The following is a 23,300-nucleotide window of genomic DNA, read 5'->3' on the forward strand; positions in this document are numbered from 1 at the left end:
GCTGAGGAACAGTAACATTTAACCATCTATCTCTTTAGTGTAATACTGACCTCGTGTTTCCTCTCTCCCTTTTTTTTAATGGATTATAATGTTGGATTAAGTGAGACAGTCATGCAGTGTTTAAGTGCTACTGTTGCTTTCTTTAATGCTGAGGAGGGATGCAATTTAGAAAAAGAAAGCAACTAAAGCCTAAGTGTGCAGAAATGTCCCTGTGCTTGCTTGCTGAAATTGCAGATAACATGACCAAGACCGTCCAACTGTTGCATTGGATGGAAGAATCCTTTAAGTGACCTGGGATTTCTATGGGCATTATTTCTGCAGAATAAATACACAGCGTGCAAATGCTGGCTTTGAAGTTTAAGAAAAAGCACAAACAGTTATTTTCTGTTCCCTTAATGCCTTTCTGTGTTCTTCAGATCAAAATTTGCTCATTTATATTAAGAAGTGAAAATATATTTAGCTCGCTAATAAATGAAAGAGAGCTGCTTTTAAGCAATTCAGATGGACATTATTCATATTGTAGGCAAATTCCTGAGAGAGAGGCAGGGAAGATAAGTGCATGATGCATTGTGAAGTAAAGAATCTTTTCTTCTTTCCTTTAAAAGAGCTTTGCATGGGTGTGTTTTGTTGCTTTCTAACTTTAAGATTTTCTTAATTTTAATTTCCCATTATCAGAGGAAATTTCTGAAATTTCTTTCTGTATTACTGTGGAAAATAGGCTAAATGGGAATATTCAGGAATAGTTGTGGTTGCTTTCAACCAGATGTGGCCAGTTGCTGAATTGCCTTCATGATTCTTTCCTCTGCTTTTTAATTTGGTTGGCTGCACTGCATTTTTTTTTTTTTTTTTTTTGGCCTCCAAAAGAAAGTTAACAATTCAAGGAAAGAAGGAATTGTAACAGTTGGTGGCATTTTTCTGAAATGCACATTCCTGCAAGTAGTAAGAGTTGCACCAGTTGGGTAAAACAACTTTGCCTATTAATGTTTTGCTTGGAGCCACAGAGTGGGTTATGAATTTCCTGGATTTGAATGAAACTCCAAATATACAAAACATTTTAAAAAAAATGTGGTGAGCCTGTCTTGCATTATCTGTAGGTTTTTGGGGGGTTTTTTTGTGTTTCCAGCTTTCTCTAACTCTGTCAGGCCTTGGACACAAGTAGAACTTGAGTGTGACTGAAACCCCTTTGAAGAAAGCAAAGAAAAGCTAGGTTTGCAGCTGTCTAAAGCAACTTCCAGCTGATAGCCTGGCTTTGTCACACCCTGTTCCTCAGTACACAAATTTGGCTGCTGGATTGCTTTGGAGCAGTGCTGTGCAGCAGCCAGAGGTTCCTTTGGTCCAGTCGATGGGAGGTTATAGTTGAGCTTCACTGAAGAAGTGTTAATTCTGTTTTATGGAGTCGTCAACCCCACTGCTTTTTCAAAATAATAGAAGATAAACTGTAACAAATGTTTGTATCTTATTCTTATTTGGTCTGTTTGGCTGTATCACAGCATATTACTTAACCTGTGTCACAGGAGTTAGTAGTGTGATGTTATTTTTTTTCCTCCCTAGTGTATTGCTAGCTCTCTTGTTTTTTCCTTTTGTTGTCCTTTTGTTTCTCTCTGATTTCTGTGATGGAGTTTCTTACTTTACAGAAGTGATTAAATGATCCATGAGAGAATTAGTGCTATAAAAATCGTAGAATATTATTTATACAGACTTCAACACTTTTTTTTTTTCCTGAAGATGCCTAGATATCCCAAGAGGGCTATAATGCCTCCTGTTTTTTCTAGTTCATACTTGGCTAAACTGTGCATATGCAGAATGGATGGGGAAACTTATGGCCTGATGCCTGCTGAAATTTCCCTTCCCTCAATCTGCTGAACCATACCAGTACTGCAAGAGTGAAACTGTGACAACTTCTGTCTCTAGTTAGGGACTAACACTTAGAAAATGCTGGAGGAAGTTCAGGTGTGGCTATAAGCAAATTAAACTGTTTCCAGCTTCCATAAATATTGACTGATTTATCTCACATACTTGCACAGTGTGAATGTGACTTGATGGACGTGTCTTCATAGCATGAGGAGGAATTTTGAAGCTAGAGGATTAAACATCATCCTAGTTGCTTGTGATCTAGGTCTGTTATGAATCTGGTGATCTGGATAATAAACCCCCAACTTGTTGACAACTAGCTTGCAGTGGACCTTCACTATAAATTACAGCATTTGTCTAACATTATGTAAAAGTGTGAAGTTGCAGCATCATCCCTTTTTGTTCTGCTGTAGTATTAGGGAACTTCAAAAAAACCTCAAACATTATTGTGAAATACAGCCAATAAATGAAACAAAATTGTACATGAAGACACTTGATGTACTCTGAGGTTATGTTTGGTTCATTCAACATTTAAAAAAGAATGAAGAACAGTGATGAGGATACTCATTTTTGTATGTAGTTGAAGCTATTGCTTCTTTAACCATGTTGTATAGAGTCATCCAAGTTAAGATTTATAGTGGCTATCTATTCTTATAACGGAAGATCTGATTAAATATTTGTTACAGTTCTGCTTTCAGGTTGAATTGGGATTGTCAGTACATGTAGACTGATTTTCCTGAAAACATAGATTCCTCAATTCCAAAAGTGCTATTTTTTCATTATACAGATGTCTTTTCAAAGGTTTTAATGGTGGATTTATGCATCTTCTTTTCCTGAAGAGTAACTAATGCTCCCTTTTAACATATGAACAGTGTAAGTTCTGCCTGCTGTTTTAAAACGCAAGCATTTAAGATTCATAGGTGTTGTAGTAAAATAGCTGTACCCTGTTTCATTGCCAGTGCATCTGTAGCAGAAGTGGTGAGAGTAAGATGTAGTGACCTGAATAGCTGCGTATATTCTATTGAGTAATAGATTTTTATCCTGCTGATAAGACGCTGAGGTACCTTCCTGTGTAATAGCTGGGGCACAGCATGAGTCAGTGACTTTATCAAAGTCTATTCATGGGCTGGAACATGAAACAAAGTCTCTTGAGCCCAGTTCTATTGTTTTGTGCATGAAGCCAGTTTTCCTAATTCAATATATTTATTTCTACTTTTAAATGCAATTTATGCCCCCTGCTCCTTCAGAATTCTTGCCTAACTGCAGCTGTTTTGAGCTTGGGAAGCTTGAATGGTGGCAGGTATATGAAGCTAGGCAGGTAGTTTGCAGCTGGGAGTTTGCTAACATGCAGGTGCCAGTTTGATTCAGGAAGAAGGTGTGCTCCCAGTGCTGTGGCCAGGCTGCAGCCTGCCAAGGAACTCTCAGCCATGTGGTGTGTGCAGAGAACGTGGATGTGTGTGGCATTTGCCAGCTGCTGAGCTGCTCTAAATGATATCATCAGAGTCACACTTAGTCTGTGTCTTGCTGTGGGTTCATGATTTGTCTTTAGCCAGCAACAGGTCAGACTTACTTCATGTTTTATCCAGTTTTCCTTGCCAGTCAGTTTGCCCTTGTGATTCTTAAAAGGATGAGTGTGATGTGTGAGGTGCTTCCTCCATGTGTGCTTGGTAGCCCTTTCCCTGTGGATGCAGGATTTGCACAAGCCCAGCAATGGGTGTTTGCATCTTGGTCCCGTATTTAGCTGTGGAATTACATTTGCACACGGAGGGGTAGCAGAAATAAAGGTAGTGCTGCCATTGATCAGGGTGTTCAGTGATGTCTGTTGAATGTGCAATTTGGCCAAATTACCAGCTCACTGGTTCTAATACACAGTCTTTCATGGAAAATAAATCCCAGCTGGTATTATGTGTATGTGATTTTTGTCCAAAATAGTGTCTCAGTTGGTGTTTCAAAAAGAAAAAAAGAAAAACAAAAAGAAAATGTTGTTCTTTTGGACTTTTTAAAATCGATTTCCCACATCATCTAACATTACTTGCAGGGTTGGAAGTGATGGATACAAAGACTTTGAGATGCCTTACAAAATATTTGCTTTAGATGCTAACTGCTCTTCTGCATGTACTTCTGCTCTTTGGGAAGTGAATTCTGTGTCTCCAACTGTGCTTTTTTTTGTTTGCACTAAATGCACTATTATGTTTTCCCTGATCTGCTTTTGGAAATACTTGGTTGAACCAGGGCAGAGTGTTGTCTGCGTGTTGGCCTTTTCCACCTCAAACACCCAGCAGTCACATGTGTAGGGGTTATCATCCTGGTTTGAACTTTGTTCTGGCTTTTGGCTGTGTTAAATGCTCCACGATCAACATGACACTAGTTAATCAAAGTACAGGTCATCAGTGTTTGTTTCTGAAGTGGAAACTGGCTGTGGGAGGGGAGATGTATTTCCTGTTACTTCATAATGTGGAAGCAAGGGATCTGCCTGGACTTTTTTGTCATGCTCTTCAGAGCTGCTGGGCTGCTTTCAGCTGAATGAACTGGTGGAGGAAGGTGGGGAGGAGCTACGTGGTCTTTGATGTTTTGTGGTGCAAGTGTAGTTCAAGATGCTGTTCAGTGCAACACTGTGCAGCAAACTTCTGGATGCCTTGTGTAAGTGGTTCTCATGTTCGTATCATGGTTAGGTGGTATCATCCAGTGGCATGAAAATAAGAGGGAGAAATAAAGTTTCGTTTCTTTGGGTCACAAGCACTTTGTTGGGCTGTGTGCTTATGACTGGAGTGTCTTGGGCATCCAAAGCACCATGGGCAGCAGATGAGGGAGGGGATTCTGCCCCTCTGCTCTGGTGTGACCCCACCTGCAGTGCTGCATCCAGCTCTGGGGTCCCCAGCACAGGAAGGACATGGACCTGTTGGAGTGAGTCCAGAGGAGGAGGAGGAGACCAAGATGATCAGAGAGATGGAGCACCTCTCCAGTGAGGAAAGGCTGAGAGAACTGGGATTTTCAGCTTGAAAGAGTGAAGGCTTTGGGGTGACCTAATTGTGGCCTTCCAGTACCTGAAGGGAGCCAATGAGAAAGATGGAGTGAGACTATTTACAAGGGCATGTAGTGACAGGACAAGGGCGAATGGCTTCAAATGGAGAGACAGTAGGTTTAGATTCGATTTTAGAAAAGACTTCTTTGCTGCAAGGGTGCTGAGGCACTGGAACAGGCTGCCCAGAGATGTTTTGGATGCCCCATCCCTGTAAATGTTCAGTGCCAGGCTGATGGGGCTCTGAGCAACCTGGTCTAGTGGAAGGTGTCCCTGCCCATGGAAGGGGTTTGGAACTAGATGATCTTTAAGGTCCTATCCAACCCAAATCATTCTATGATTCTATGAAATGTAGTGCTGTGATAATGACATAAAGTGTAATTTATCACAATAGTCTAGTGTGTATAATGAAACAAAGGGATTACTGAATTGGAAAAAGTGAATTTACTAATTGATTGTTTCAATTTGGTCCTAAAGGCCTGATTTGAACATGCTTATATTATGAATAGACTACACTGTGTATCCAGCAGTACATTTTTATATATCATTAACATTAGCCATCTACATGTGGAGTCAGGCCACTACTCTCCAAATTTGTGCCTGTGTCCTGCCTTAATTCTCTTTATTCTTCCCTATTCCCCCAGTATTAAATTTGGAATTTCTTCAGGTAGTCCAAACACACAGGAATAGTTCTCTATTCACTGAAAGGCTTTTGTCCTGACTCCCTTTGTTGATAACTAGAAAATGCTTGCACACTTGTAAGCAAACTGTAAACAAAGTATCTGTGTCTTAGCTATGCATACTACTAATTATTACTGCTATAGCTGCAAGTATGCTGACACTGGTAGAACAATTTGGTAAAAAAACCAAACCAATACAATGATTTACAGTCCTTTTTCTCAGTAGATCTCTTACTTCTGGAGAGCTGGAGTTGTAATGCTGGTATGGGAAGTTTTACTGATGATCAGCAAAGATCCTTGATATCTCTTGTCTATCAGTTGTGGATTTTCTGGATTTTCTCATCTGTCTCTCAGTTAACAAAAATAAGAAGAAAAGTAAATAAAAGTCAGCGAGTCTGTTGCATTTCTCTTAGTTGGGCATTCCTGCTCTTGAATTAGCATTGCAAAATGCCTCTGTCATGAGATGAAGTGGCACTTACAGATCTGCATATGCTGGGTTGCTTTTGGTTTTTTGGTTTTTTTTTTTTTTTTTTGACCTGTGGAGTTTGTACTATATGCAACCACTCAAAAACCTTTGTTTTGGCTGGTGTGACTCCTCAAAGTTTCTCATAGACTCTGGTCTTTTGGATAGCAAGGTAGAGGAGTTGCAACTGAACTGTATCTAACAGGTTTTACAGGTTACTAGAGGTCCAGGGGACTGCAGCTGGAGTGTCACAGACACAGGGTAGGCATACAGCTCTAAAGCTTTAGCAACAGAGTGAATTGTGACTGAAAGTGCTAATTCAAAAGTACAGCAGCCTTACTGGCTGAAGCTAATCATCTTTAAAGGCTTAATGTTCTTTGTTACGTAGCTTCTGACTGATCCTGTCTGAGATTTTTGTGCCAGCGTGGCCTTCATCTGTTCAGGACAGTAAGAAACAATAGTGCCATGATACTGTAATGTTTTTAACATGCAGGTAGTCCTAAATCATGGTGATAGATGGAGGAAGTACCAACCTACTGTGGCTGTATTTGTGGCCTGGCCTGTGCTGCTGAGCACCACTGAGCTGCTTCATCTGCCTCTCCCTCCCTCCCTCCCCAGAATCCATAAGGTGTTAATTGTCTGATTGCTGTGGTCTGTGGCTCTTGATACTGTTTTGTGCTGCACATACTCAGAACAGCAATGGAACAGGCTGAAACAGCCTAGACCTTGAACAGCTGCTTTTCACTGAATTTGTAGTGTGTGTTTGTATCTTATTCTTGTAAGTCATAGCAAAATGTTGGTTTAAATGGGCAGAGCAGAAAAAATGGTAGTCTGGTTTTTGACTCATGCATATAAAGCCTTATGCTTAAGAAACCAATTTAGTTTGAAAAATCACAGCTAATGTGTTAAAATGGGATTTCTCTTCCCCTGCGTCAGCAATAATTTTATTACAAACCCTGGACATGAGAAGAAATGTTAGTAAATGAAGGAAGAAATGCATTGAGGAACTCTTAGTATATGGATTATCTTTCGGTGCTAACTGGGACTAGAAAATGAGATTAAGGAAGAATTTTAAGGCATATGCCTTAGTTGGCCATGAGATCTTTCACACATCTTGCAGAGTTTTGCAACAATCCTAAAGAACTTTTGTTTGTGAGGAGCAGAAGAAAAAGCATGAAGATTCGAACTGACACTGTCTTCAATACTTATTTCACTTAACCCAACATAAAAAATGTTGTGTTTATATGATGTGATCTGGTAGAACAGTTGCTCGTGCCAGTACAGTACATTAGGTTGTTCACTGTAGTTCTGAGGACCATGTGTGGACCACTTTTGTCTGTGCAGTGTGCCATGGACCAGAATTGTTAGAAACTGTTCTGATTTACATCACTAGGACCCATTCAGAATCCCCTGTGTCCTACAGAAATCAGTGAATATTTTTTCCAGCTGTCATTGGCAAATGCATTCACTGAACGCTTTAGGGTTTTCAGTATTTTGCTGCCTTATTTTCATATGTGGTAGATTGAATGAGGCCAGCTCCTTTGGTGTAGAGAGGTTTTATTGACTTCTATGGTTTAGGTGTTTTTTTTTGTGGACATTTCATTGATAGTGTAGTCCTACAATTACGAAGCAGCAGTGCAGCACAAGTGAGATACAAGACTGGGATTCCTGACTCCTTCCTTCTGGTCTGTGTGGCAAATGAGCTGTGAATTGTCCAAAATAAGGTTTGAGCAAATGAAAGTATGCTTGATTTGTCTTGTGATGGGCTCTTCTGTTTAAGCAGAAGACTACTGACAGCATTTCAGAAGCTTGTCATGTGCTAACTGCTTCACAATACTCCTCTAATTATGTTTGCTTTTTAAATACATGTGTGTTGAGTAGCTCTTGAGCATGCTGTTGTTGAAGGACTGAATTTGACATGTCAGAGTATCTGTTACTGCTCTGTAGCAGCAATGTATAGCTGTTATTACAGGTGCTTGGAAGTTTTCTTATAAAGGTAGTGCTCCAAATACACAAAGTCAGCTGTTCCCAAAGCTAAAAAGATCTTCTGCATGGATTCTTCTACTTACCCGTATGAAGCTACCTGTGAGAAACAGTAGCAGAATTTCAGGAACAGGCTTTGCCAGTTAAAGAGCCCGCCATGAGTTGTAGCTGGATCCAAGGATACTGCAATCATTCCTGGTGGTTCTTCAGGGGAAAGAACAGACTTTTCAAGTATGCTAATAGATGGTTATCTTGCTTGCATTAAGGAGCCCAGCTGTGAAATGTTTGCTCTCCTGGTGGATTTTTTTTTTTTTTTTTTTTTTGAGTTTGTTGTTCCTTTTGGGCATTGTTTTTCGCGCAGAAAGCATGGCTGACTGTCCAGCCAGAATAACTGTGTATCAGTGTGTGTCTCTCTTGTGTGTGTATTTAAAATGAAGGTGTTCAGATTATAGTGGCACTTGGAAAGGCGGAGGGGTTTAAATCCCTATAGCTGAGCAAGACTGAGCGTGGCTGTGGTGAGACTGGAGACCAAAACCTGAGGGGACACTTTTATGTTTGGCATTACTGTTGCTGTTTCCCTAGCTACAGAACTTGTTCAAGTAGTTCTTGTAATGCTTTTTCTTGGATTTTAATATTTCTGAGGGAGGAAAGGAGGAGAATACAATTATTTCAGTTCTCTAGAACAAGATGCTTTTGACAGTATGTCTCTTTTAATACTATTTTAGGTGCTTAAGGGGGGGAAATACTGCATCGTAGGTAAAACCTGCGCTGTCCTGTGGCTGACTTAGCTGAGTAATCACTGTACCGGTGGTCAGTCTCTCTTTCCCTCTCTTCCTTTCAGCTTATGACTTTGAACTTATGGAAAGCCTGTGCCTCTTTCATGTTAGCCTGAGCTGTAGGTTTTCTTTTTCCCTTGAATGTGGGAAGAAACAGACTGCTGAAGGAGCCAGATGGAAAGGTGTAATTTTGGGAAATATGTATGTTACATTTTCTAACAACTCTGCCACTCCCATATCTGCTGAAATGTGGGGTTCAATTTTATTACTTAGGTTGCTTTCAGGGTGTTCTTCACTGCTCAGGTGACTCTTATCTCATAGTTAATTTGTATGTTTTGGTAAGTATTTGTTAAAGGTTTCTGTTTTGCAGCTGGAATATTTCTAATGTAAAATTTACAAGAAAGCAAGGGGTATTGCATTAGGGAAGACACATCTTTGTTTTCTTAAAGGAAAAGGTCAAAGAGAAGAGCGAGGACTAAAAAAAAGTAAATAAAATCCTCCCTTCCCCCCCTTACCAATCATCAAGATCAGGTTCTTTTTAATTTTTATAAATAGCACTGTAGCAATATTGCTCAGCCTTCCTAATGTACTTGTTCATGCTTTCAGGAATATATGAATACATATCCTACTTTTCCTCTGTGACCATTCCTGTCACCTGTTAGAGAGCATTAAAAAAGGAGAAAGGGTCCAGAGTAATTCCTAGTTTATTTCTAATAAACAAAGTGTTTATTTTTCTAAAGGCCTGTGACATCCTGAAGAAATATTTTTAAAAAACAAACTTAAGTGCATGTTTTTCCTTAGCAGCCTAGGATTTTTTTTTCCTCAGAGATCAGTATTTTCCGTGTAGCAGTCTTGTCACCTTCTGTTTTGAAAGATACAGGCTTGGTCACTTGAGACTGAGTCCCTTCTTTTGCTTCAAACAAGAGATCAGAGGGTATTTAAGCACCATGTCTTTAGTGCGATCCACAGGAAACTGTTTAAATCTGGTTGTTATTTTTAAGACAGTTTACAAAAGAGACCTTTTCACTGAAATGTCAGCCAAGCAAATTGCTTTCTTGTTGATTTGTACTCTAAATGTATAAACTTAACCACATGGCAGTTGGGTAAGTTGAATAATTATTTTGACTGCTAATATTTTCAATTTTTTTTTTTTTAATGGTAATGTGTTGTGGTAGAGGGTGGGACAAACAGAAGACAACTACTTAGTCTTCCCTATAAGTCTGATAAAATCTAGACCTGGTCAAGCAATTGTACCCTGGAGTTGTCATGATTAATTCACATGTGGTGCCTTTTTCAAATTTTTGTTTTGTTTGGTGTTTGTTATTAGTTAAATACTTTCATTTCTTCCATCATCTCAGTTGTTTTCTGCTGGCTTCCAAGCTTGATCTATTAATAAATAATCAGATATAAAAGGCATGTGCATTTCAAGTTCTGTGAGCAGGCAGGACAGTTTGTACCAGTGAATGCTGAAGCTGAGCTATAAAGCCAGCCCAGCTGGAGTGCAGACACAGTGGGCTTTGTCCTCACAGCACAGTTCAGTGTAGGTAGGTGTACATGTCCCTTCCCAGACTGGACAGATGCGGTGCACTCACTGCTGAAAGCTGAAGCTTTTCCTTCAGATTGTTGTGTAATTTATCATCCTGTATTTGTGTATATAATTTATTTATCATTCCCTGAATTTGGGGTTCTTCTGTGATTATAGTACATTTAACAGTGTGCCCAGGGGGCCAAGAAGGCCAATGGCACCTGGCCTGGATCAGCAATAGTGTGGGCAGCAGGACCAGGGCAGTGACTGTCCCCCTGTACTGGGCACTGGTGAGGCTGCACCTTGAATCCTGTGTTCATTTTGGGGCCCTTCCTGACAGGAGGGCCATTGAAGTACTGGAGTGTGTCCAGAGAAGGAGCTGGGGAAGGGTCTGGAGCACAGGTCTGATGAGGAGCAGCTGAGGGAGCTGGGGGTTTTTACCCTGAAGAAAAGGAGGCTCAGGGGAGACCTTATCCTTTTTTATAACTCCCTGGAAGGAGGTTGTAGCCAGGTAGGGATTGGTCTCTTCTCCCAAGGAACAAACAACAGGACAAGAGGAAACTGCCTCAGGTTGAACCAGGGGAGGGTTAGGTTGGATGTTAGGAAAATATTCTTCACTCAGAGGGTTGTCAAGCATTGGAACAGGCTGCCCAGGGAAGTGGTGCAGTCACCACCCCTGGAGGTATTTAAAGATGTGTAGATTTGGCACACAGGAATGTGCTGAGTGGTGGACTTTGAAGTGTTAGGCTTTAGTTGGACTCAATCTTTAAGGGTCTTTTCCAACCGAAATGATTCTGACTCTATAACACAGATTGTCACAGTCCAAGCAGCTTCTTGTTTTAGCTGTTAGGCTGGCAAAATGTTTTGGGGTTTTGTTCCTTCATTTTGTCTTGTTCTAGAGAAGGAAAGCCATGTCTAGATTGTTAAATTGGCAACATTTGTTGGCAGTCATGGGTCGCTTGTGTCTTCTGCTCTGGTTGTGTCTGCTGCTCACTTGTTCTGATATGCAGTTAAAGCTACAAGTGTGTTCAGTGTCTCTGGGCTACCAGGGCAGGGTGGAGGATTCTTAGGCTGATGATAAGCAGAGACAGTATTTGAATATGAACTGTTATTGGTGGGTTCAGGGAAGAGAGACAAAGGAAAAATCAATACTTCCTGTTTTTTAAACATATTATCCCAAGCTTAGTAATGCCTCAACTCCAGAAATGGCAATGGAAACGTCAAAAATCCGAACACTTTAGAAAACGCCTTTCTATTTGGAAATGCTGGCTCACCCTTTTTCCCTCAGCTTCCACCAATGAAACTGAAGTGTGACTGAACCAACTCCTGAACTGCTGTATTCCTACTCTATTACAGAAAGTGTTCCTCATATCACCAGAGTGGGAAGAATAGTCACTTCCACTGCAGGAAATACACACAGGAGTTTCTAAGGGACGTTGTGAATTCTTTCATGGTATTGCTTGTCTTAGGCAAGTACTCTTGTGAGAACATCTTATGGCAGAAATGCACAACGCATAGTAATGCAGCTGGAACACTTAACTGAGGGAAAAATCAAAAGGTTACTTAAATTGAAAGGCTTGTGCTTTCACTCAGAAATTTTATATGTTATGCTTGTTTAGAAACAAAACCAGCTCGACTTTTCTCCAAAAGCATAATAGTATATTTAAGCTAATTCTTGTGTCAAAGCATAAAGGATGTAAAAAATTTATAAAAGATTCTTACTGTGTTATATACTATAAGTGTATATATATATAAGTATATATAATATAAGTATATATTCTTTTTGTTTGAAAACTGAATGAAATATGGAATTGCATTAGAAGGCTAAAACATTTTTTGTTTCCTTCTGTGTAGGATTGCAAGATGTTTCTTTCATGCCTTGCACTTCTCATAAGGATATGGTGGTTGTTCTTGCCTATCCTTAACTGCTTTTGCTCAATTATTTTGTTTTTTGGTCATTTAGTGATCTCTGATTCAGGAACCAATTGCCACTGGAATCTAGGTTGGAAACTCATTTTGGAGAAATGTACTGAAATCCCAAAGCAGTGAGGCTTTCACACGCTTGTGTGCCAGAAGCTTTAAGGTCAAAAGTTTTTTCCCAGTCAGAAGCAGTGAGTTTTACAGCGTGTCACTTTTGAAATACACATTATTAGCCTACATTTGATTCACTGGCCTCTTGTAAAATTTCTAATCTGAAACTGTCAGAGGAATTACAGGATTTCTTTGCACACAGAGTCCAACTATTGCCCAACTGTTCAGAGCAAAGATGAGTGAAGTTTCTCTTTTGACATGTGCCACACTACATGGTTGACTATTTAAATCAGTATTTCCTGGTAAGCTCTCTTATCAGTTATTGGTGGCAAAGGCAATAGCTTTCTTCTTTTGCCTAGGTAAATAAATTGCAATAATTGGAGAAGCTGGCAGGTGAAATGATGCTGGACCATCTGGGCTTTCTCTAGCAATAATTTTTAAAAGAGCAACAGTGAGAGCGGAGAAAGGGGAGTGTAAAACTCATCCTTTAAAGTTTCATGTATTTTGGTGCTTCTGCAATTTTTATTTATTTAAAGGAATCTTGTATTCACAATAAGGATGTTGAAATATTCTATGGTTAGAAGCTTCAGTTTTAATATGTTTTAGTCAGAAACAGCTCATATGAGAGTGTCAGAAAAGTTTTTTTGACTCACAACTGTTGTGTCACTTTGCACTTAAAGTCCCTATTTAACAGTTTTGGAAAGGTGTGGAATAAAGCTTTTTTTTTTAAGTTTGGGTATCTGTTTAAGTTATCCATTGCTATCCTGTCTGCTCCTTTTTCTGGAAACCGTATATGACATAAGTACAGGCCGTCCTCTGCACCACAGTTGCTGCCAGCTGTTTTCTTTGTCAAAACCTGGATTCATTTCACATCTGTGTCAAGCTGCTGCTAAGTTATTCTTGAACTCTTCCATCTTTGAGGGCCTGTTGTGGTCATTCTGTCCTTCTTGATGCTGAAGATTCATCTTTTAATAAATAAGTAAATAAATAGCCCAAAGATTGGACACTTAATCATTGTATTGAATTACAGATCTCAGCTGCTCATTTACCTGATTTCTCATTGTGTTTTCCTCTGTGCTCTCCCAGTTGGATCCTGTTGCACTTGAGAAAATAAAGCTGTGCTGTCTAAGGCTTTTGCCTACTGGAAGAATTTTGCTTAATGTTCATGACTCATGAGCAGAGGAATTGGTGAAAATGTAACTTTATTTTCTGAGCCTTTTATGGGCTTACTGGTGATGAAGTATTTGGTAGCCATTTCATATAATACCCTAATTATAGGTGTGCACTTGTGCTGGATGCATGTTTGGACATGTTTTCTTGTGGAGAAATCACAGTATCTTGCAAGTTTGATCTCCTCCTGGGTTTTTCTCTACATACGCAAATGTGTAGGTAGTAATTCCATACAAGTGACAGACAGAGTTTTGAGATCTGCCATTTTAGAGGAGAAAACTTTGGGAATGATATTTTTTCCTGCGAAGGAATTTAATGTTTAATGTTGACATTCCTGCAAAGGTCTTGCTGGAAATATTTATTGGATGTGAGCTCTCTGGGATGATGTTCCTGCCCAGTGGCAGCAGATGTGGCATGTGAAAAACCTACAAGCTGGTGTGTTTGCTGTGAACTTCCACAGCCTGAGCTGTGCTTCCCTTCCAGCTTTCCCAAACAGATGAAGTTTTGGTCACATGTGTGCTTTCTACGACAAGAGACTTCGAGTGATGAAGTCAATCCAGTTTCTTGGAAGGGGAACATCTCTGTGCCTTGGTGGTGGGTCAGGACCTCTGCTGGGTTGATGTCACAAATTAACTTGACCTGACTGCCATGAGCAAATTTTGCTGACTGAAGAAAGTAGGCATGTCCTGTCAGTTATTTGGATTTGGAAAAGTGCTTTGAATTCCAAGATTATTTCATTTAAGAGGAGTTGTAAGGGATTAATGCTTCATTGCCCATATTCACAGTGTAGATTTGATTATGTGGGGTTGTCCTCCAACCACAAATCTTTTATAAATGGCAAAGTTTAGCTTCTGACCAACAGTGAATTGTTACTTTTCTTTTGCAATCAAAACAGTATTTCAACACAATATATTCTTTTTTATGTAAACGTTATAGTTATTGTCTGGGAAATGAGTCTGGGAATGAAAGCGATGCTCCAGAATTTAAACATTCCGAATGCTGATGTTGGATAAGTATCTGTAAAATAAACACATTTTTTTCCTGTAAGTACTTTATTTCTTTCACAGTTTCCCAGTTGAGAATGTTTTCAGTTAACTGGCACAATTTTTCATCCTTAAGCAGTATGGTCTTCTGATTTACTTGCTACTGAACAGCAGAAATGCATGAAGGCCCTCAAATCTATAGTGTTTGACAAGAGTTTTAATTGAAGAATAAAACGTGGAAATCCATGATCTATTTAATGATCAGATTTATAATGTCTTATAAATGCTGTCATTTTAAAATTTCTACTTCAAAATTTGTTACTGGAAATGTAACATCACCTTCTGAATTCATCCATCTTCACATTAGTAATACTAAAATCCTAATTTCTGAAAAGGAATTTTTTCATCTCATGTTTTCCAATGCAATCACTTTTGGAATGCAATCCCCAGGTCTGTGCTACTTGAAAAGCTGCAGATATTGTAGGAAGTTTTACCAGGGAAAGCTTTGATTGTACAAGTATTTGATATTGTGTGTTCCAACATTGCATCTGATACTCTGATTCCAACTGCAAAGATAGTTTTCTTTTGGGAACAGAGTATAGGACAGTGGTGTCCCTCTTGCTCTCGTTGGTGCAGTATGGCAAAGGGAAACCTTTGCAGCAAATCCTGAACTGCTGGTTTTTATTTCTGGGAACCATGTGAATTTGGTGGAATGCCCTCATAGTTTTCTGCATTGCAAATTTGTTTTTTCTTAGTCCTTGCTTTCTAATTTATTATTTATTTTGTTCTGTTTCATTGTAAGAGACACAGAGTTTCTAAGGATCAGGAAGATGATTCTGATTCCGTTGAAGACAGACTATCTTTGTGGTGCTCTACAGGAACTTGCATCAGAGTTGCAACACCCTTCAGCAAAGCCTTTGGGATACAGGTCTTGTCAGGGTGGTTGGAGGAATATTTCTCCGTCACAGAAGTGATGAATTTATCAGCAGAGTTGTAGGACCAGGAATGGAGCTTCTCTTTTGGTTTTATAATGTAACTTAGGCTGTGTTCCTGAAAAGCAGAACTGAAAGATGTAGTCACCGTCTGAGCTTGCAGAGGGGTGGGGGCACTTTCTCATAAGAGCTGTTGGAGATGCTTTAGGAGAACTTTAATCACTGCTGAGGTACTAAATGTGCTTTTTTGCCTAATGCCTGTGATGCAAAGAGGAAAGTGCTCTTGACAGGGTGGAGTAGGGCTGCTAGCAGATTTCAAAGATCCAGCTAAAAAGGCAAATAACCAGAGTCCAAGAGGGTGTGGTGCAGCTGAGGGATATTAACAACAGGACTTGGCACTTCTCCCATACTCTCATAAGACGCTACTTTATTTCATATATGGTAATTAACATGTTAATTACATGTTTCTTGATGTTGAGAAATATGGAGTTTGTACCCTTGTATTTGCAAGGGTGGAAAGAGGAGAAATGAGTCCAGTCTGTTTTCAGTGATAAAAGTTGTAGGACTAGAGAAGGTAGATAAGATGATATGTATCTTATTATGTTGCCTACTTTCTATAGGGGAGAACAGTGGTTGGAGGTTATGGCATCTGAACAACTTTGCATATTTATGAGAAAAATTAGTCTACTCTGCTGACATCTGAAAGATTTCTGAACCTGCCTGCTTTGATTGGTATGGGGAATAGTGGCATTTAGACCATGGGATTATGCATTTGAAAGAAGGAAAATCATAAAATCTCAGAAGTAACCTATGAAGTAGAAATCTTGCAAGAATTGGGTTCTCTCTTTTGAGAAGTGGGGAGGTTAGAATGTGTCTCTTGTGCTACTCACGTGTGACTTATTCAGACTAAATAGCCTGGTTTTACTTGTCCCAGAATTACACTGCAATTAATGACCCCAGCATGCAGTAAAACTGGTAATAGAGAATGTCCAACGCTGTAGAAGAAACATTTGGGACCAGTAAGTTCCCTACAGAGGCACTGTTTGAAAGAGTGGTATTCATTGCCCCAATATTAGTTGTTCTCTTTTTATTAGATTGAGCACCAAAGACCTGTTTTTAGTTTTTTGTCTTCGAGGTTGTCATTAGTTGGGAGAGTCATGATGAAATCTGGACTTCAGCGTAGTAGAAGAATGACATTGGTTCTTACCTATGTCAAGTTAAGAAGAAAAAATCTATTAGTGATTAAGATCGCTAAAATCCTTATTGATCTCTTATATTTACATATAAATTACCTTAGAGTTGTTTGTTTTTCATTTTACTCTTGCAATTTCCTTTTTTCTGTTTGATGCAAAGTGTTCAGTTGCATGTGGGTTTTCTTTTTTTCAACCTGGAAAAACCCCTTCCATGTTAAAATTTGAAAGACTTTTCCTAAAATATTGCTGCTGCCATTCCTCATTTTTGTTGTATTTTGAAAACGTAAACTCTCATTGATGTAAGTGGAAAAATTTCTGAGGGTTTTTCCAAAATAATAAAGCAATTTGTTGCTTTGGAACAATTAATGTGGAGTTGCTTCAGACCTGAGCGTATGAATGAGGAGGGTGTGAAGCTGTTGAAAGCTGGAGAGGTGCCTTTGGGCCAGCAGGAGCAGGATGCTAGTTGGGTTATACTGAAATGGTGAGAGGTTTAGGTTTTCCTTATTTGTTTTAAAGGTGTGGGATGGACCAAATGCACTGTATTATGCAGGGGAGGCAGGGGGAAGGGAAGCTCAGCCACTTGACAAGTCAGTAATGTGTTGCTTTTTAATCCTCATAGCCAAGTTTTCTAAGGTTTCAGAAACCCGTGAGCTGCCATGGGTGATGTGACATGATTAAGAGGTTTCTGGAGTCCCATTTTAGACTTTGAACTTGATTTTCATTCAGGTTTTGGATGGGAATGAGTAACTTTGTATTTTAGCTTCATTGTAAATTTTCTTGTTTTGATGGCTCTTTCAATATGTTTATCACATAAAAATGAGTATTAATAGTTTATTTGTTTTTAGGGTGTTGGAATGTGTACTGCTCTTGGGAATACTGCCACATGTCTTGCATCTGCTAAGTTTCTGAGTAAATCCTGTTTATCCACCTTACTAAAGGTGACTAAATCCTGTTCATGTTCTCAGTATTGCGGATTATATTAGATTCATTGTTCACCTTGCAAAAGGGAACACAGAAGAGGAAAACAGAGTTGCTTTTAAAGTGTTCAGATGGTGCATTTTTTGTATAAAACGTCATATGAGTTTCTACTGCAGCTCTTGGACAAACTATTTTAAGTGCTCTATTCCTCTGAAGCTGCTTTATTGGCTCTTGCAAGGAGATTGATGCCTGGGAAGAAGAGGGGAGAGGCCATCTCTGGCTCAGCTTGTTCTTTCCTGTTTCATGATGGTTTGTGGCTTGCCTGATCTTGGCCCACTGTGAAGAGAATACCTTGAGAAGTCTAATATTAGTCCTTAAAGTAGCTTGAAGATGAGCTTGGTAGTTAAATCTATGTGTTTGTTAACCTTTTAGCTTTTTGGGGAGGATGTTGTTCAAAGAAGCCAGAGCAGTTTTAATCCATGTTAAATAAAGCTGCTAGAAATCTGTTATTCCTGATATATTCCAGTATATCTGTTAAGAGTCAGTGAAATTTGTAGTTAGGGATGAGGAATGGTGATGTAATTCCAGTCCTTCTCAAAAGCTTGATGCAGAAATGTGTATATTGTTGTAGAAAAATATTAACACTCTTACAAAAGGGTATAATTCTTCTCGCTTCCAGAAGAGATCCAGAATAGCCTTAGGAAGCAATATTGTCTGGCTTTGTGCAAGACCTTTAGTTTGTGTGACTAGCACTGAGCTTAGTACTGATCTTAAAGGGAATCATTGGATTCTGGTGCTATTAAGTGAGGCTTGGCCACCACCCAGCAGCTAATGGTGTTGTGTTGGCTCAGCTCAACTCAGATAAGGAACAAAAGTATTTTTTCTTTCAAATCCAAATGCAAAAAATATTGAGATGTTTGCATGGGGCACTGGCAGTGCCTCTGGCACCGGACAAACTCACAGGAGCACTTGTTACCAAGGTGTTTCAGAGCAAAGTGAGGGAGCAGGCAGCTGCTCCTCTCTCTTTTGCTGTATTTTTAAATAGCTGCATCCAACCATGAAAGAAGTACAGTGTACTGATATGAACAATGCCAAAGAGAAAATGAAAAGCCCTTGTGTCCCTTCCTTCTTTCCTTGGAAATGTCTTTAGCCTTTTGGTCAAAACATTTAGCAGATGCTTAACTTCTTTTAGTGTTTTAGAAGGTGAATCTTTGATATGACTCTGCCATATGGGTTTGCCAGGATTCCATTGTATTCAGCAGTGTTAGTGTTCTGTCGGTATTTAAAGCACTCTTTGATCTTGAATGCCCTGTTCCTCCCTTTCAATGATAACAGCACCTTGTAACAAGCAACAGCCCTATTCCTGCTTCCTTTATCTGTCAGTTTGGTGTTACTTTGTAAAATGTGTCAATTAAAGGGAATAAAATAGTTACTCTTCAGTAGGCCACAGCGTTAGTCACATAACCAGCGTAGCTGGTCATGCTTTTTGATACATAATTGTACTCAAGTGCTGTCTTACTCTAGTGTTTGTAGTTGCAATCCATACTGTTTTACAATCTGCTATATAACACATACTGGTCTTGCAGGCTCTCATGCTGGTGTGGAACAATACTGGGATGTATCTGTCAGTGCCAGACAAATAATTTTGCTGTAGTAAAGGTCTTCTGGCACACCGTGGAAGAAAGCCAAGTTACATTTATGAAATTTCTAATTTAAGCAACAATACTCAGTATTTAAATTACAGCACAATAGTCAGAGACTATAGTATTTACGATGGTATCAGCATCTAGTTTGTTTTTATAAATGCTTGTAATTGGGTGAACTTCTGTGTATGTACTGTAGGACATGTGGAATTTATCAGAGCCTTTTCTTGATGTTTGTTCCACAGTGGAAGGTTTGACTGCAGGTGGTCTCAGGTGTCTCACTCTGGCTATGGTTTGTCAGGCGCCAAAAAAAGCCACCACAAGGCTGTTACCTTTTTTTTTTTGTGTGTGTGTGTGTCTAGCCACCATCCTTGTAATTTTTCCTGGGCTGTAGCAATAAAGAAATCAGTATTCTTTCTCTGACCTTCTGATAAAGTTTTCCTCCATTGCTACTTGATACTCAGTTTTGATTTTGCTCCAGTGACTTCTGACCTTTGTTGAAAGTGCCAAGTTCTTAAAACCCATTAGAAAATCCCTTCCTGTTTTCTTCCAGGTGTTGATTCAGTAGTCAGGTATCTGCAGCTTTTTTTGACCCATCATTCTGTGACCCAAATCCCCAACTCCCTCAAGCTCATAGATGGTTTCCAGAATTTTCTGTAATGGCTCTTAAACTTTTCAGAAATTATTTGTGGAAAGATGTTGCAAAAATATGATGTCTCTTCATGGTTTTAACAAGGAACTCTGCAACTCTAGCTTTGTGTTAAAAGATTACTGCTTCCAACAACATAGTAAGTCCTTGGGTCAGTAATTTCCAATCCCTGAGAAGATTCAGTAATGAGAAATGCATAAATGTGGGTTTCTGATCCTGTGAGAAGCTGAGTGTTTTAATTCTCAAGCTTCCTGAAGATGTTGGACTTTGCCATGAAGGAATCTGGGTGTGGGCATGGGTTTTGTTTGCTGTCACTGTCACAAGAGAGGTGGCAGTTTGACAGCACTCTAGAAAGGCTCATGAGCTCACTAATATTGTACCTTTTCAGTCTGTGAAAGGGAATGGGGTGTTGTGTACATGTGGTGCTTCATGAGTCTTTTATCATGTACCTTACTCAACATTATTTGAATGCTTCACCTCTACAAGTAGGAGAAAGCATAATAAACAATTCCTTCCTCTAGTGTGGGGCTGGCTCTCATATGACAGGGCTTTGGGAAGGGATTATCGGATTCAAGAAAATTTAGTAAGTTTGGGAGAGTGTGTTGTTGGACCGATTCTCCCATAAATAAACTCTCTTCAGCCTTGTGTTGTGACCTGGCTCACGAATAAGTGTAACATTAGATGGTTAAGAACCTTGTTATTTTCCATGTTTAAGCCTTTCACAGCCAGCAGAACTTGTTTCTTTTGCTGTCTGCTTTGTGAACAGCTGTTCAGCCCACAAGACATTTGAATTAAAAGATTCGTGTTTCCTTTCACATGGGAATTACGTTTCTGCTTCCTTCAACCTTCTTATCCTTGTTGTTTCAACCCTGTGCAGTGTCCTGCTGCATCATGTGTTGGAGGGTACATGCATGGGTTTAGGAGGGAGCAGCTCTGTTACACAATGGGTGAGGAGAAGACTAATGATAAATGGGTGAAAAGAAAGGAAAATCAACAAAAATCTTTTTTTTTTTTTTCATTTTAGACTGTTTTTTGCTGTTTGTAGAGTATTTGAATTGACCTTTTAAGTGGTTGAACTGAACTTTCAGTATGTGAGGTTGTACTGTGATGTGATAAAATACATGTGTTGGATGCAGGACCGATAATAAAGCTGGGTGATTTTTTGTTTGTTGTTGGTTAAAAAAACCCAAACCCAAAGGGAAAAAACCCAAAACCAAATTACCTCCCCCCTAAAACTAGAACAAAAAAGCCCAAGCTAGCGATCTTTTAGTGCCAGTTAATATTAAAGAGCAAAATGCTTACCTGGCCTGTTAAAAGAGTTGCTCTTAGCCCTTCAGAACTGCATGTGATATGAAAAAGATTATAGATTAACTAAATATTTTAAATTGTCCTTAACTTTGGCTGACAACAAAAATGTGAGTAAAACCTTTACTACTGGGTAGAGGTATACCAGGACATGCATCCTTTTTTCTTCCTCTGAGCAATTGCATCCTTCCAGAACTTATGACATTCCCAACCTGCACACGTCAGCACAACAGAAAAGTGTGTTTACACTGTTTATTTACAGCTTTATGAATTTAATAAGGGTTTATCATGATGATATTGTGACTGAATATGGGGTCTGATTGCTTCCTGAGGGATGTAAGAGTGCAGCCTCCAACCTCAAATTTTTAGTAAAATTTGGGTTGCTGGAAATGTTTTGGAGCTATTACGAAACAGTTATAATGTAAAATTAATTTTAATGCTGTGCATTTAACTTAGCTTTCGGCAGGGTTAAACTCCATGGAATTTCTAGTTCAAGTGCAACAATTCTTTGCATTTGGTTTATGTGTATTTATGCATAAATGTTTCACTAGTGGAGCTATCTATGTGTAGTATCCAGAAAATTCTAAGGTGTGTGTTTATGGTGATGAATATATGTGTGAATTTAGGTTAGCAGAGCAAGATAACTGATACAACTTACACTGAGTGTTGTGCCCTTAACTTCTGTAGTTACAGATCTGTTTACATGGCCTGTACCCTAAATTGAAGTGTAAGGATAGATGTAATATTATACACATGATCACATGTGCTTTCTACTATATAGCCTTGCATAAAGAAATCTGTGTGTCCAATTCCCTCTCAGAAGAGGGTTAGACAACACTGAATATCCAGTAATATCCTTAGGCAGACTGGTCTTAAGAGTTCCTTATAAAAGTTGATCATTCTAGGCATAGTGAGATCTTCTGGCCTACTTAAAATGACTGCCTAACCCTTCAACCTGTGCTTTTTTTCTTGCAGACCTTTCAGCAGCCCAGAGAAAATTTGCCCATTCTCTGAGAGACTTTAAATTTGAATTCATTGGTGATGCAGAGACAGATGATGAAAGATACATAGGTAGGTAAGAAGTGACTATAAGTGGCTATATTTTGCCATTCCATCCTGCAACATGATTAAACTTTTTTTACTGTTTTGTATTACAGATGCATCACTTCATGAGTTTTCGAACTTTTTAAAAAATCTTGAAGAACAAAGAGAAATTTTGGTGAGTTGCAATAAATGGTTTAAAAAGCTGTGCACTTAGCAAATAAATCAACATTAGGTGAAGTTGCTTTTACTGCTTTGGTAATCACCAAGGTGTTGATATCACTGATGTAACCGTGGGAGCTCTCATTGTGCAGCCTCTGGTTCTGTAGTCCAGAGTTATAGACAACAACTAGTTCTCCTTAAAGAAGAAATCTGTGTGGTAGGGATGGGTAAATATGAGTTGGTTTAAAATTATGGATTTATTATGGATTAATTATGCCTGGAGTGAATGGAAAACCACCCTAAATTTGTTCACTATTTCTAGTAAAAAGGAAGATGAAAGAGTTAATGATGCAGCAGGGGATACTCAAGTTTTGGCAGTTGGCCAGCTTTGGATCCAGGATCTCTGTAGCTCCAGCTACAGTGCTTATGTGGATCTGGGATGCAATCTGTTGTGTTTATGTAGTAGCAGGCTTAGAAACCTTCACCTTGTATTTGAGCTTTGTGGTGAGGGGTTGGAGCTGCAAACAGTTGCTCTGTTGTGTAGAAGTTCTCTGTTCTTTGTTCTGTTGCCTGTGATTGCTTGGGGTGTAATTAGTGAAATCTGGCTCATGTTGGCCGCACACAGACCGGGGGCTGAGAGCTCTGCAAAACACCTTGCTATTTGGGTTTCTTAACTTTTCTAGAAGATGGGGGGTTTCTTTCTGGGTGGTACCCTGGTTCTCAGCAGCAGCTGCATGCCCAGCTTTGTTTCAGAGCAGGAATTAATAGAGCAGGTGCTGTGTACCCAGTTTTCTTCTGAGTCAGGTCAAACTCTGCGTCTGGGAAATGTGCTTAGATCTGACTCGGTAGCAATTGCATTTCTCGGTATTTGTCACATGGTTATATCTTTGTCTTCCTGGAAATCAGTGATCCCTTGGCATCACTGAGAGGAAGCTAAGACTAATCTGCTGTCTTCCCTGTTTCTTTCTGCCAGAAG

General features: G+C 39.4%; 1 protein-coding gene across 2 annotated transcripts in view; it reads left to right on the forward strand.

Moving 5' to 3' along the window:
* The window catches only part of ARHGAP10 (Rho GTPase activating protein 10), a 145,350-nt gene that overhangs the window by 18,628 nt on the left and 103,422 nt on the right, over nucleotides 1–23,300 (forward strand). For both annotated transcript variants that reach the window (XM_032110384.1, XM_032110385.1), the window contains exons 2-3: nucleotides 22,097–22,192; nucleotides 22,279–22,340. In XM_032110384.1, the coding sequence (XP_031966275.1) occupies nucleotides 22,097–22,192; nucleotides 22,279–22,340 (158 nt within the window). The remainder of the gene's footprint in view (nucleotides 1–22,096; nucleotides 22,193–22,278; nucleotides 22,341–23,300) is intronic.

Source organism: Corvus moneduloides, chromosome 5 (assembly GCF_009650955.1).
Source record: "Corvus moneduloides isolate bCorMon1 chromosome 5, bCorMon1.pri, whole genome shotgun sequence".
Taxonomy (NCBI): domain Eukaryota; kingdom Metazoa; phylum Chordata; class Aves; order Passeriformes; family Corvidae; genus Corvus; species Corvus moneduloides.